This window comes from Macaca thibetana, chromosome 11, assembly GCF_024542745.1.
Source record: "Macaca thibetana thibetana isolate TM-01 chromosome 11, ASM2454274v1, whole genome shotgun sequence".
Lineage (NCBI taxonomy): Eukaryota > Metazoa > Chordata > Mammalia > Primates > Cercopithecidae > Macaca > Macaca thibetana.
The window spans coordinates 107,426,502-107,440,328 of record NC_065588.1 but is presented as its reverse complement, the minus strand read 5'-3'; the positions used below and the strand labels follow the sequence as shown (position 1 = coordinate 107,440,328).

Sequence of the window (13,827 nt, the reverse complement as noted above, 5' to 3'; positions counted from 1 at the left end):
ACGGTTTTCTTTCGTAATTACAGACATCCAGGCTGCACACTTATCAAAATACTTGCTGAGCCATCAGGCTCTGTCGTATTCTTTGCCAAAGATCTGTGTTGGCAGCAGTCACTCAAAACAAAAATGTTGAATCAGGACTTGTGTGGCTTCGGGTGGCGGGGAGGAGTATTTCGACAAATAATTTGCCTGTCAAGAAATATAAAAACAGGAGTGTGCGCGTCCCGGAGAATTTTCCAGGAGTGTTATTTTTACGGAGGGGGTTGGAGCTGGGGGGCCGGCAGGGAGCGGGGAAGCTGGAAGCGCCCAACACACATTTGACATTTGGTTCTTGTGTCTGAGGATAAAATTTAATGAGAACAAAAATATGTCTTCCTAATTCCCCTAAGAAATCATTAAAACATTTTGTTATTCTTAAATGTCTCAAAAATGAATTAGAGGCCCTAAAGGGGCTGTTCGTATGGTACGTCTCCATCAGTTAAGGCTCCTCGTTCTCTAACTCGGTGACAGCTGGGGACAGCTCTCCCGCCCCTGCATTTCTGGGGAGGAGAGTTGGGAAACCAGACTCGTGGAGTCAGCGCCGGGCTTGGAATGACCTCCCTGCTCCCTGGCTTTGGGGAGAGAGGAGAGAGGGCACATGGACCTTCCAGAAGGTTCCATAGCAATCTTGGGACCTTGAGTGGCCCCTGGCCTGTGACTGTTTCAACAGTCTTCTCTCCAGAAAGATGACGGTCCCGTAAGAACACCCTCCAAATGAGGGCTCGTTTCCAAGTGGGGGGCCGTAAGACCCTTCTGTTTCCCTTTGTCTTCCTGCCTGTCCGTACCCCCAAGCACTAGACATGCTGGTGTCCCCCTGTGATTGTGATGACAGGCTATGTGACTGATGATTTGGTCACTTCTGCCACTCAAAGGTAAGCTTCTGAGGGCTGGGCCCATGTCTGTGTTTGTGGGCTCACAGCTGTGCCTAGTGACCCCACAGTGTCCAGCAAGTGCCGGGCACACAGTAGGCACCCAATAAATGCTATCTGAGTAAACAAACACAAGATGAGCATGGAAGGGGGGGGGTCTCATTGATGAAGTATCTCTTTGCTCCAGTAACCTTTCCTTCCGTTTTTGCTGCTGAGTCTTATTTCTAATATTCAACAATTATTAGGTGCCTACTGTGTACCAGGTTCTGAGTATACAAATTTACTATGATTCAGTCCGAGGTCCATCTGCTAGGAAAGCTGGACACATACATGATAAGGAGAGTAGTTAACACTTAGTAAGCACTTGCTATGTACTGTGAACCTTGTTGCCTCCAAATAACAGCATGAGGCAGGTTCTAATATTATTCTCAATTTATAGAAGAGGAGACTGCAGCTCAGGAAGGTGAGTTAATTCCTCTACAGTCACGCAGTGAGTAAGTGACACAAACAGGATTTGAATCTGTGTCTTTGAGCCTGAAAGCACACGAATATCTATCTCAGTGCTGCCCCCTCGTGTTACAATTGAGGTACTACGGGGTCCCGTGGGAGTGAGCTGCCTGGGGACCCAGGGAGGCATCTCTGGTCTGTACAGGGTCATCCTCCAGTGTCATTCGTCGTTGACACGGTGGGACCCAAAGGATTGAAAAGGGTGGGAAATAAGAGGGTGTCTTTTTATAGATATCACTGATGAGAGTGGAGACATTTTAAGCAAAAAGGTGGCAAGGAATGGTGCCACTGGGCCTCTTAGCCATGAGTATGGTATGGCCGGCAATGAGCGTGATAATGACCCCAGCTGCAGACACATGGGCTGTCTTGGCCTCGTGCCATAGCGCCAGGTCCTCGCAGGGACCACAGCCTGCAGCTGTGCCATCAGCTCTTGCCATTCCTTCCACTCTCATCACCGGGAAAACCCACGTGGCTGGACTGTTCCCGTGAGCGTGGGATGGGGTGGAGCATGGGACCAGGCAGCAGGCGCGTGTGTACTGGCTGAGCATCCACCCCAGAAGGATACCTCTGTGTCCTAACGCCTGGAACCTGTGAATGTGACTTTATTCAAAGTGTCTTTGAGCTGGGCATGGTGGCTGCACCTGCAGACCCAGCCACTTGGGAGGCTGAGGTGGGAGGATCACTTGAGCTCAGGAGGTCGAGGCTGCAGTGAGCCAAGATTGCACCACTGTACTCCAACCTGGGAAACAGAGCGAGACCCTGTCTCTTAAAAAAAAAAAAAAAGAACCAAAGTGTCTTTGCAGATGTAATTAAGGATCTTGAGATGAAATCAATCTGGATTATCCAGGTGGCCCCTAAATCTAAGGACAAGTGTCATTACAAGAGAAAGGAGGTTGGGCACAGTGGCTCACACCTGTAATCCCAGCTACTTGGGAGGCAGAGGCGGGAGGATCACTTGAGGCCAGGAGTTTGAGACCAGTCTGGGTAACATGGTGAGACTTTGGGACTACAAAAAATAAATTTAAAAAATTAGCTGGACTTGGGAGGCTGAGGCAGGAAGATTGTTTGAGTTCAGAAGTCTGAGGTTGCAGTGAGCTATGATCACACCACTGCACTCCAGCCTGGGCCACAGAGCAAAGACCTCATATATATTTTTTTAAAAGGAGAGAGAGAGAAAGGAGAGGGAGACTGAGACCAAGATACAGAGAAGAGATTGGAGTGATGTAGCCAGAAGCCAAGGGACACCTGGAGCAACCAGAAGCTGGAAGAAGCCAGGAAGTATCCTCCTGAGCTTTCAGAGAAAGTATAGCCCTGTTGACACCTTGATCTTGGGCCTGTGGCCTTCAGAACAGGGACGGAATGAATCTCTGTTGTTTTAAGGCATCTATGGTAATTTATTACAACAGCCATAGGAAACTAACTCAGCCTTCCACATGCAGCCACATGGAGCACAGTCTGGAAAAATCTGTAATACATGATGAGACCCGAGTCACGTCTCTCCCTGCCTGTGAGACCTTGGGCATTGGGCTCAACCTCTCTGTGCCACAGAGAAGCGAGCTGCTTGGACCTGCTCCCACGGGGCGTGTGAAATACAGAGCACAGAACAAAGGCAACTTCTACATCAGGCCTGTGCTTCTCAAACTTTCCCGTGCTCCAAGATCACCAGGGGAGCTTGATAAAATGCAGAAGCTGATTCTGTGGGCCAGGGATGGGGCCTGAGACTCTGTATTTCCTTCCTTCCTTCCTTCCTTCCTTCCTTCCTTCCTTCCTTCCTTCCTTCCTTCCTTCCTTCCTTCCTTCCTTCCTTCCCTCCCTCCCTCTCTTTCTTTTTTTTTTTTTTTCAGTCTTTCATATGATTTTATTTTCTTCCTTCAACCATAATAATATGATCTCCAAACTTCGTCTTAACCGGCGGGTCTGTAAACACACGCTTATCCATCCCACTTACAGGCAAGGCAAATGCTGCTTCTTGAAATGGTCCCACCATGGACCCTCTGGTCATCCAACCCAAGTCGCCCCCTTGCCTGGCTTTATCTTCACTATACTGTGAGGCCACTTCATTGAATCTCATCCCAGACTTTAACTTTTCCACGGCTTCCATGATTTTGCCATGTTTTTCACATAGAATGTGTCTGACCTTTACTGCATTGCCACCACCTTTGGGACCTTGAGCCTTCTTGTCAGCACTGTCACTCCCAGAGGCTGCTCCCCCTTTCCCTGCTTTTCCAGAACCACTTTTTCCTTTGGGCGGCATCTTGGAAGCTTGTTGTTGAACCTCTTTTTTTTTTGACAGAGTCTTGCTCTGTCACCCAGGCTGGAGTGCAGTGGCACAATCTCAGCTCACTGCAACCTCCACCTCCTGGGTTTGAGCAATTCTCCCACCATAGCTTCCCAAGTAGCTGGGACCACAGGCGCCCGCCACCATGCCTGGATACTTTCTGTATTTTTTGTAGAGACAGGGTTTCTCCATGTTGCCTAGGCTGGTCTCAAACCCCTGGCTTCAAGTGATCCCCCCATCTTGGCCTCCCAAAGTACTGGCATTACGGGCGTGAGCCATCGCACCCGGCTGAGACTCTGCATTTCTAACCAGCTTGCAGGTGAGGCTGGTGTTTCTGGTCCACAGACCACACTGAGTAGCAACAGGCCAGAAGACCTCCCTCTTCATCCAGCCCACACACTGTTGGAGGGCAAGCTGCGTCAGCATTACTGGACTAGTGCCCCAGGGCTGCAGCAAAAAAGCACCACCAGTGGCGGCTGAAAACAACAGACACTTATTGTCTTGCAGTTCTGGGGACCAGAACTCCAAAATCAAGACACTGGCAGGGCTGTACTCCTTCTGAAGGTTCTAGGGGAGGATCCTTCTTGTCTCTTCCAGTTGCTCGCGGTTGCTGGCAATCTTTGGTGCTCCTTGCCTTGTAGCTACATCACTCCCACCCCGCCTCTGTTTTCACACGGCTTTCCTCAGTGGCTATCTCTATGCCCTCGCCTCTACTTTTTTCTTTCTTTCTTTCTTTTTTTTTTTTTTCGAGACAGGGTCTTGCTCTGTCACCCAGGCTAGAGTGCAGTGGTGTGATCTCATTGCAACCTCTGCCTCCTGGGTTCAAGTGATTCTCCTGCCTCAGCCTCTTGAGTAGCTGGGAATACAGGCTTGCACGCTACCACGCCTGGCTAATTTTTGTATTTTTAGTAGAGATGGGATTTCTCCATGTTGGCCAGGCTGGTCTTGAACTTCTGACCTCAAGTGATCCACCTGCCTCTGTCTCCCAAAGTGCTGGGATTACAGGCTTGAGCCACTGTGCCCAGTTTCATACTTCTTATGACACCAGTCATTGGATTCAGGGCTCACCCTAAAGCCAGGATGATCTCATCTGGAGATCCTTAGCTAATTACATCTGCAAAGACTTATTTTCAAATAAGGTCATATTTTGAAGTTCCACGTAGACATAAATTTTGGAGGCCACACTATCCGACCCACGACAGTTGCCCCAGACAGAGGAACAGAGGACTTTCCCGTCCCAAATACAAAGATCCCAGAAATGACCTTGACATCCAATCTAAATGACTCTGTGTTCTCTGTGGCTTGGGTTCTGCAGTCGGACAGCTGAGGGTGGGATGTCATTTTCCTCTTCACAGGCCCCCAGCCTCAAACACCTCCAGTAGTGCTGATTCCTGCCACTGTGTGGAAGGATGGGGAAAGGACCGGGGGAGGTCTGGGTGGGGAGAGTTACCACAGCAAGGCCTCCTCCGGGTTCTGCCATTGGTAAGCAGATCGTTTCAACTCTTTGGGCTCCTGTTTCTGGGTCAGTAAATGAGAAGGTAGCAGGGGATGGGCCATTTAAAATAAGGGGAAGTTTTGGCTGGGCACGGTGGCTCATACCTGTAATCCCAGCACTTTGGGAGGCTGAGGTCGGTGGATCACTTGAGGCCAGGAGTTTGAGACCAGGCTGGCCAATATAGGGCAACCCTGTCTCTACTAAAAATACAGAAAGTTAGCCGGGAATGGTGGTGGGTGCCTGTAATCCCAGCTACTCGGGAGGCTGAGGCAGGAGAATTGCTTGAACCCAGGAGGCAGAGGTTGCAATGAGCTGAGATCACGCCACTGTACTCCAGCCTGGGCGACAGAGCAACACCCTGTCTCGAAAATAAAATAAAATAAATAAAATAGGGGAAGCTTTTATGGATGTCTGGCATATGTATAGATCCTCTGTGTACAACCAAATGTTTTCAAACTGTAACCCAAACCAGGACCGAGAAACCACAGTCCCAGCACCCAGAGGCCCCTCCCAGGAACTCTTGCCCCCTTCAAGTGTTTGAAACCACTATCTTGACTTCCAACAGTACAGGTTGACTTTTTTTTTTTTCAATTAAGGTGAAATTGATACAACAGAAAATTTATCATTTTAATGTGAACAATTCAATGGCATTTAGTACATTCTCGATGTTCTACAACCACTTGTTCACTTAGTTCCAGAATATTTTTATCCCCCCAAAAGAAACTCATACTGATTAAGCAGTCACTCTCCAATCTCCCTCCCCAGCCCAGGCAACCACCAATCGACTCTGTCTCTATCTATGGCTTTCCTGTTCTGGATGTTTCATGTAAATGGAATCCGACACTACATGGCCTTGGTTTCTGGCCTTCACTCAGCACTGTGTTTTCGAGGTTCATCTTCATTGAAGCACATATCACAGCTCCATTCCTTTTTTATTTGAGACAGAGGACAGAATCTTGCTGTCATCCAGGCTGGAGTGCAGGCACGTTCTCAGCTCACTGCAACCTCCACCTTCTGGGTTCAAGCAATTCTCCTGTCTCAGCCTCCCGAGTAGCTGGGATTACAGGTGCCCACTACCACACCTGGCTAATTTTTATATTTTTAGTAGAGATGGGATTTCTACTAAAACTGCTGAGTTGGCCAGGCTGGTCTCAAACTCCTGACCTCAGGTGATCGGCCCACCTTGGCCTCCTAAAGTGCTGAGATTACAGGTGTGATCCCCTGCACCCAGCCCTCTATTCCTTTTCATGGCTGAGTAATACTCCCTTGTAAGTCTAGGCCACATTTTGTTTATGCATCCATCTGTTGATGACCATATGGACTGCTTCCCCCTTTTGGCCACTGAGTAACATTAATTGTCTGTTTTTAGATTTTCTGTAGGTGGAATCCTCAGGATGTGCTCTTCTGGGGCTGGCTTTTACTTAACAACAGATTTTTGGGGTTGGCTGTGCCATTCTGGGGGAGGCACTGGAGGTCTTGCCTCTATTGCCACCTGCAGGCAGAGAGCACTGGGAGCCCTCAGTCTTCTGTGCTAATGGGATGGGGGCTCTAGTGGGTAAGATTCCAGCTCCCCAAGGAGGTCCAGGTGGGATATCTCACCAGGATACCCCTAAAGCAGGCTCCTGGCTGATGTGACAACATGATGAGGGAAGATCGGGGGAGCCCTGTGGGGACATGTCACACCAAACTGGCCGCAGCCCCCCTGCCCTGTACGGAGTGCCTGGCCTCACCCAGGAACCCAGGTGTGTCCCCACATCCCACTTCAAAGTCCCTGTGTCGCAGTCCTAATGGCTATTTATTGTCGTTAACTATCCAATTATGGAGCCCAAGCGTTTCTTACCTGGTGCTTCAATTAATTGCTTGTAAACACTCAGAAAAGCAGCCTCCGCCTCCTGACTTCTCTTACTAAGGGCCACCACCTTTGGAGACAACAAGAGAAAGAGTCACGTGTAACCATGGCATCTTTGTCTGTAAGCAAAGTTCATCATTTTTTTTTCCCACAAGAAAACACCTGCAGGTTTGTTTTGTTTTGTTTTGTTTGAGACAGAGTCTCGCTCTGTCGCCCAGGCTGGAGCGCCAGAGTGATCTTAGCTCATTGAACCTCAGCCTCCTGGGTTCCAGTAATTCTTCTACCTCAGCCTCCTGAGTAGCTGGGATTACAGGTGCCCGCCACCTCTACAGGTGCCCACCACCATGCCCAGCTACATTTTTTGTACTTTTGGTAGAGACAGGGTTTGACCACATTGGCCAGGGTGGTCTCAAACTCCTGACCTCAGGTTATCTGCCCACCTTGGCCTCCCAAAATTCTGGGATTACAGGCATGAGCCACCATGGCTGGCCATGCATTTTTTTTGTTTGTTTGTTTAAGAGATGGGGTCTTGCTATGTTGCCCAGGCTGGTCTCGACCTCCTGCGATGCCCCTGCCTTGGCCTCCCAAAGTGCCGGGATTACAGACCACCACTGCACCTGGCCTTAGTCATTTTCTACCTGTGCAAACATGGGATGGGGGAGGGGCAAGAAGGAGAAATGAAGATTAAAAGTGTGGGCTGTGGAGTTAGAAAATCTGGGTTGACAAATGTCCATCAGTGACAGATTGGATTAAGAAAATGTGGCACATATACACCATGGAATACTATGCAGCCATAAAAAAGGATGAGTTTGAGTCCTTTGTAGTGACTTGGATGCAGCTGGAATCCATCATTCTTAGCAAACTATCACAAGAACAGAAAACCAAACACCGCATGTTCTCACTCATAGGTGGGAACTGAACAATGAGATCACTCGGACTCAGGAAGGGGAACATCACACACCGGGGCCTATCATGGGGAGGGGGGAGGGGGGAGGGATTGCATTGGGAGTTATACCTGATGTAAATGACGAGTTGATGAGTGCAGCACAGCAACATGGCACAAGTATACATATGTAACAAACCTGCATGTTATGCACATGTACCCTACAACTTAAAGTATAATAATAATAAATAAATTAAAAAAAAAAAAAAAAAAAAAAAAAAAAAAAAAAAAAAAAAATCTGGGTTGAAAGCCCAGCTCCACTGTGTGCAGGCTGTGTGGCCTTGCACTGCCCCTCTCCGATCCTCAGTTTCTTCATCTGTAAAATGCAGGGTAAATAACAGGACCTACTTCCTAGGCCTGTTGGGATTAAATGGAGCTGCACCTAAGTGCTAAGCACAGGGCCCAGCACACAGTATGTTGGTAACACCTGTTATTCTTCTTATTAGTAAAGGGTAGATTGGAAGTTCAAATGTGATACATGATTTAGGAGGAAAGTGGGACATGTCTAGAGAATATTTCTTGCCACTGAAAATTAAAGAGAAATTGTTAAAGCTCTCGTAAGATATCAAACAATTTCAACAAATATTGGAGGGTAACAGCATTACCCTCTTTAAAAGAGGTGGAAATGTATGGGTGATTAAAGTGATTTAAAAAGGTTAGTTTCAGGCTGGGAGTGGTGACTCATGCCTTTAATCTCAGTGCTTTGGGAGGCTGAGGTGGGAGGACTATTTGAGCTCAGAAGTTCGAAACCAGCCTGAGGAACACAGTGAGACCCTGTTTCTACACAAGATAAAAAAATTAGCCAGGCATGGTGGCTCGTGCCTGTTGTCCCAGCTACTCAGGAGGCTGAGGTAAGAGGATTGTTTGAAGCCAGGATTTTGAGGCTGCCATGAGCTATGATTGCACCACTGCACTTCAGCCAGGGCAAGAGAGCGAGACCCTGTCTTAAAAAAAAAAGAAAAGGTCCATTACAAAATCTCTGTAATTTCTCTCACTGTTATTCTGAGAAAGTCCCTGGTCTCTCACCTTCCAGCATGAATGAGTCTCTCATTCCCTCAACAAATGTTTCCTGAGGACCTGCTGTGTGCCAAGCACTGCAGGCTGAGAGCCCAGCCATGGACAAGGCAGACTCGGGCCCCACCCTTATGGGACTTACAGTTCGGTGGGGACACTGGCATTAAGGCAGCCTCCCCAGATGACTCATTAATTACAAGCGCTAAACGCTTGGCAGAAAAGCACAGGGTGGCCTTGGGAGTGTGTAAGCTGGGGGGAGGCTGACCCAGTTTGGTATCAGAACATCAGGAGTTACCTCTCTGAGGAGGGGAAGTCACTTGGGGGAGGGCAGAAAAAAAGTTCTAGAAGCTAGACAAAGGGAAAATCACCAAGCCGCAGGTAGATCTTTTTTAAATTTAAAATTAATTAATTAATTTAGAGACGGAGTCTTGCTCTGTTGCCCAGGTTGCAGTGCAGTGGCACGATCTCGGCTCACTGTAACCTCTGCCTTCTGGGTTCAAGCAATTCTCCTGCCTCAGCCTCCCGAGTAGCTGAGATTACAGGTGCCAGCCACCATACTAGGCTAATTTTTTATATTTTTAGTAGAGATGGGGTTTCACCATGTTGGCCAGGCTGGTCTCGAACTCCTCACCTCAAGTGATCCGCCCACCTCGGCCTCCCACAGTGCTGGGATTACAGGCATGAACCACTGCGCCCGGCCCTGTGGGTAGATTTTTATACTTGCTTAGATGGACAAGAGTCAGTTTCTACTCTGGGGACATGTGGTTGAGTGGGAGACACAGCTATGACCAGTAGGAAGCATAACACAGGAGGAGGTGCAAACACTGGTGGCTCCTGTGAGCCCTGAGGAGGGGGCAATTCATTCAGAATCTTGGGGCGGGGGGGCATCCCTGATGGGCTAATAAAAAAAAAATGACACCGAACGTTTACCGTGTGCCAAAAGCTTTTACTATTCATGACATTCTGTCTCCACGGACACATCAATCACCAAACAGCTGCTGCCACCTGCCCCATCGTACAGATTAGAAAACGGAGGCTCAAGGACATCAAGCCACTTGCCCAAGGTCACCCGGTTAGCAAATGGCAGGGCCAAGATTCACACCAGGTCTGGGGATTCAAATTGCCATTCTGAATTCAAATGCTGCCTTCCTTTCGTCCTGGATAGAAAAACCACCCCAGCCAGTGGGGCCGGGCCTTCAGAGCCCATGAGGATGCTGCTACCTTACAAGCCAACGACAGCTGCCCTGGGCGAGAGGCTGCGGTGCTGGTGACCTGGCACCCAAGAAAACAATGAGAAACAAAAGCAATTCATCTCTTGGGTCTTAGAAGAAGAATTATCAAAGATCAGCTGGAAGAATGACTCAGTGTTCCATTTTACGGTTGCCTGAGCTGAGTGCATGTGCTGGTTGGGGTCTGAGGAAAGGCACTGGCCTCCCATGAGAGACTGAGCAAGGGTGGGGACAAATGCCGGAAGATTCCTTTAATGTTCCCCTGTCCCTGCCTAGAGCACCCCCTACTTTCCCTTCATGGCACTTATCAGTTTGCATGATTTATCTCTTCCAGTGGGGAAGTCTAAATCTAACATTATAAGGAGGATAACAGCTTTGGTCTTAGTTTTCCCCACTGGAGCAGAGCTGTTCAATATGGCAGCCACCGGTCCATGTGCTACTCAGCACTTGAAATGCAACGATTCCAAACTGAGATGGGTTGTAAGTGTAAAATATAGCATTTCTAACTCTTAGAAAGAAAAAAGAATATAAAATATCCCAATAATTTTTATTTTTTTGGACAGTCTCGCTGTGTTGCCTAGGCTGGAGTACAATGGTGAGATCTCGGCTCACTGCAAACTCTGCCTCCCAGGTTCAAGCAATTCTCCTGCCTCAGCCTCCTGAGTAGCTGGGATTACAGGTGCTCATCACCATGCCTGGCTAATTTTTTTGTATTTTAGTAGAGACGGGGTTTTACCATGTTGCCCAGGTCAGTCTCGAACTCCTGAGCTCAGGCAATCCGCCCACCTTGACCTCCCAAAGCCAGTAATTTTTATATTGATTACATTTTGAAATGCTTATGTTATGAACATATCAGGCTAAATAAAATATATTATTAAAATTAAATTCACCCACTTCTTTTTTTTTTTTTTTTTTTTTTTGAGACAGAGTCTCACCTTGTCACCCAGGCTGGAGTGCAAAACAGCTGCAATTACAGATGTGCACCACCACGCCTGGCTAATCTTTGTATTTTTAGTAGGGATGGGGTTTCAACATGTTGGTCAGGCTGGTCTTGAACTCCTGACCTCAAGTGATTTGCCTGCCTCAGCCTCCCAAAGTGATGGGAATACAGGTGTGAGCCACTGTGCCCAGCTACACTTCTTACTTTTTAAATTGTAACTACTAGAACATTTTAAATTACAAATGTGACTTGTGTTCTTTTCCTCCTGGACACTGTTGATCTCATGGATCAATGGTTGGCAATCTTTGGTCCTTGGTGTGAATCTGGCCCTTCATCTGTTTGTGTAAATAAAGTTTTATTGGAACAAAGGCACAGTCACTCTTTATGTGTCTATGGCTGCTTTCATGCTACAAGGGCAGAGTTATGTAGTTGTGAAAGAGACTTTGTGGTCTGCGAGGCTAAAAATATTTTCTATCTGGCCCCTTACAGAAAAAAGTTAGCTGATCCTTGCTTTAGGGGTTCATCTAACAGCTGGACAATATTTTTAAAAGCAGAGATCAAAAATTATCCTGAGGCCCGGTACAGTGGCTCACACCTATAATCTCAGCACTTGGGAGGCCAAGGTGGGAGGATCGCTTGAGTCCAGGAGTTTGAGACAAGCCTGGCAACATAGCAAGACCCTGTCTCCCCCCACCCCAACACACACACCCCTGGATGTGGTGGTGTACGCCTGTGGTCCCAGCTACTTGGGAGGCTGAGGAGGGGGGATCGCTTGAGTCTGGGAGGTTGAGGCTGCAATGAGCCATGATTGTGCCACTGCACTCTAGCCTGGGCAACAGAGAAAGACCCTGTTTCAAAAAAAGAAAAAACCCTGTGTGGTGGTGCACCCCTGTAGTCCTAGCTACTCAGGAGGCTGAAGTAGGAGGATCGCTTGAGCCCAGGAGTTCGTGGCTGCAGTGAGCTGTGATCACACCACTGCACATTAGCCTGGGCAATAGAATGAGACCCTATCTTTACAAACAAAAGAAATCCTGGACTGGTACTCAGTGTGAATCAGTTCATGTTTAGGGCTTCCCAAAGTCAATGTGACTTTCAAAGACAGGAGCCGTGTGGATTTCCTGCCTCATTCAGTTTCGTTTCAGGACAATGACTGGCTGTCTGTGGAAGGCCAGGTCCCTAAATTCCTTTTTTTTTTTTTTTTTGAGATGGAGTCTTGCTCTGTTGCCTAGGTTGGAGTGCAGTGGCGCAATCTCAGCTCACTGCAAACTCCACCTCCCAGGTTCAAGTGATTCTCCTGCCTCAGCCTCTCGAGTAGCTGGAATTACAGACATGCACTACCACATCTGGTTAATTTTTTTTTTTTTTTGAGACAGAGTCTCACTCTGTTGCCCAGACTGGAGTCCAATGGTGTGATCTTGGCTTACTGCAAGCTCCGCCTCCTGGGTTCACACTATTCTCCTGTCTCAGCCTCCTGAGTAGCTGGGACTACAGGTGCCCGCCACCACGCCCAGCTAATTTTTTGCATTTTTTAGTAGAGACGGGGTTTCACCGTATTAGCCCGGATGGTCTCGATCTCCTAACCTCGTGATCTGCCCGCCTTGGCCTCCCAAAGTGCTGGGATTACAGGCATGAGCCACCGCGACCGGCCACACGTGGTTAATTTTTATACTTTTAGTAGAGACGGGGTTTCACCATGTTGGCCAAGCTGGTCTCAAACTTCTGACATCAGGTGATTGCTCGCCTTGGCCTCCCAAGGTACTGGGATTACAGGCGTGAGCCACCGCAGTCCCTAAATTCCTGAGGGCATCAGAGCCTGACCTGGTACTGGGCCTAATGTCACTATGAGCATCTCTTGGCCCCAGTTTGTCCATCTATCAAGCGGGAAGAATAACTTCTACCTGCCTACGAAGCTGCTGGGTCAGGATGAGCTAACATGCAGCAAAGACTCCCATGGAAGCTGATGAAAGCTTTCAAATAAATCAGAAAATTCTTTTTCTAATCACATAGGCTATCTTTTCCAAGGGTTGCAACTCAATGCATTTCACCCACATGCTGGGAACAAGTGAGCTTGGTATAAAAGGCCATGTTCAACAAGAGACTGTGTGTTTCTGTCTCATGGCTCTGCCCAAATATACAGAAGGGCAGCAGCAAAGTGCCCAGAATGACAGATTTGCCCTATGACAGGAAGACCCTTGAAGGCCATGTGGAAAGGAGGAGGAAAAGACAGGAAGAGGAGGAGGAAGAGGGAGGAGGAGGAGAAAGAGGGAGGAAAAGAAGAGGAGGAAGAGGAGGAGGAGGAAGATGGAGAATGAGGAGGAAGAGGAAGGAAGAGGGGGAAAGAGGGAGCGGGAAGAGGGAGGAGGAGGAAGGAGAAAGAGGGAGGAGGAGGGAGGAAGTGGGAAGAGGAAGAGGGAAGAAGCGGATGAAGAGGAAGGAGGAGGAAAAGGGAGGAAGAGGAAGAATAGGGAGGAGGAGGAAGAAGAGGGAGGAGGAAGAAGGAGGAGGAGGGAGAAGTGGGAGGAACAAGAGGGAGAAGGAGGAGGAAGAGGGAGGAGGAAGAAGAGGGAGGAGGAGGAAGAAGTGGGAGGAGGAAGAGGGAGGAGGAAGGGGAGGAAGAAGGAGGAGGAAGAGGGAGGAGGAGGAAGTAGGAGGAAGAAGAGGGAGGAG

General features: G+C 48.4%; 2 protein-coding genes across 3 annotated transcripts in view; both read right to left on the bottom strand.

The window, feature by feature from the left end:
- Positions 1-13,827, bottom strand: part of CUX2 (cut like homeobox 2) — a 280,830-nt gene that overhangs the window by 81,642 nt on the left and 185,361 nt on the right. For both annotated transcript variants that reach the window (XM_050749630.1, XM_050749629.1), the window contains exon 4: positions 7,026-7,104. In XM_050749630.1, coding sequence (XP_050605587.1) covers positions 7,026-7,104 — 79 coding nt within the window. The remainder of the gene's footprint in view (positions 1-7,025; positions 7,105-13,827) is intronic.
- The window catches only part of LOC126931527 (peptidyl-prolyl cis-trans isomerase NIMA-interacting 4-like), a 773,797-nt gene continuing 763,214 nt past the window's right edge, over positions 3,245-13,827 (bottom strand). Inside the window, exon 2 of the mRNA XM_050749953.1 lies at positions 3,245-3,680. Within this exon, the coding sequence (XP_050605910.1) occupies positions 3,271-3,666 (396 nt within the window). The 5' untranslated portion in view covers positions 3,667-3,680 and the 3' untranslated portion in view covers positions 3,245-3,270. The remainder of the gene's footprint in view (positions 3,681-13,827) is intronic.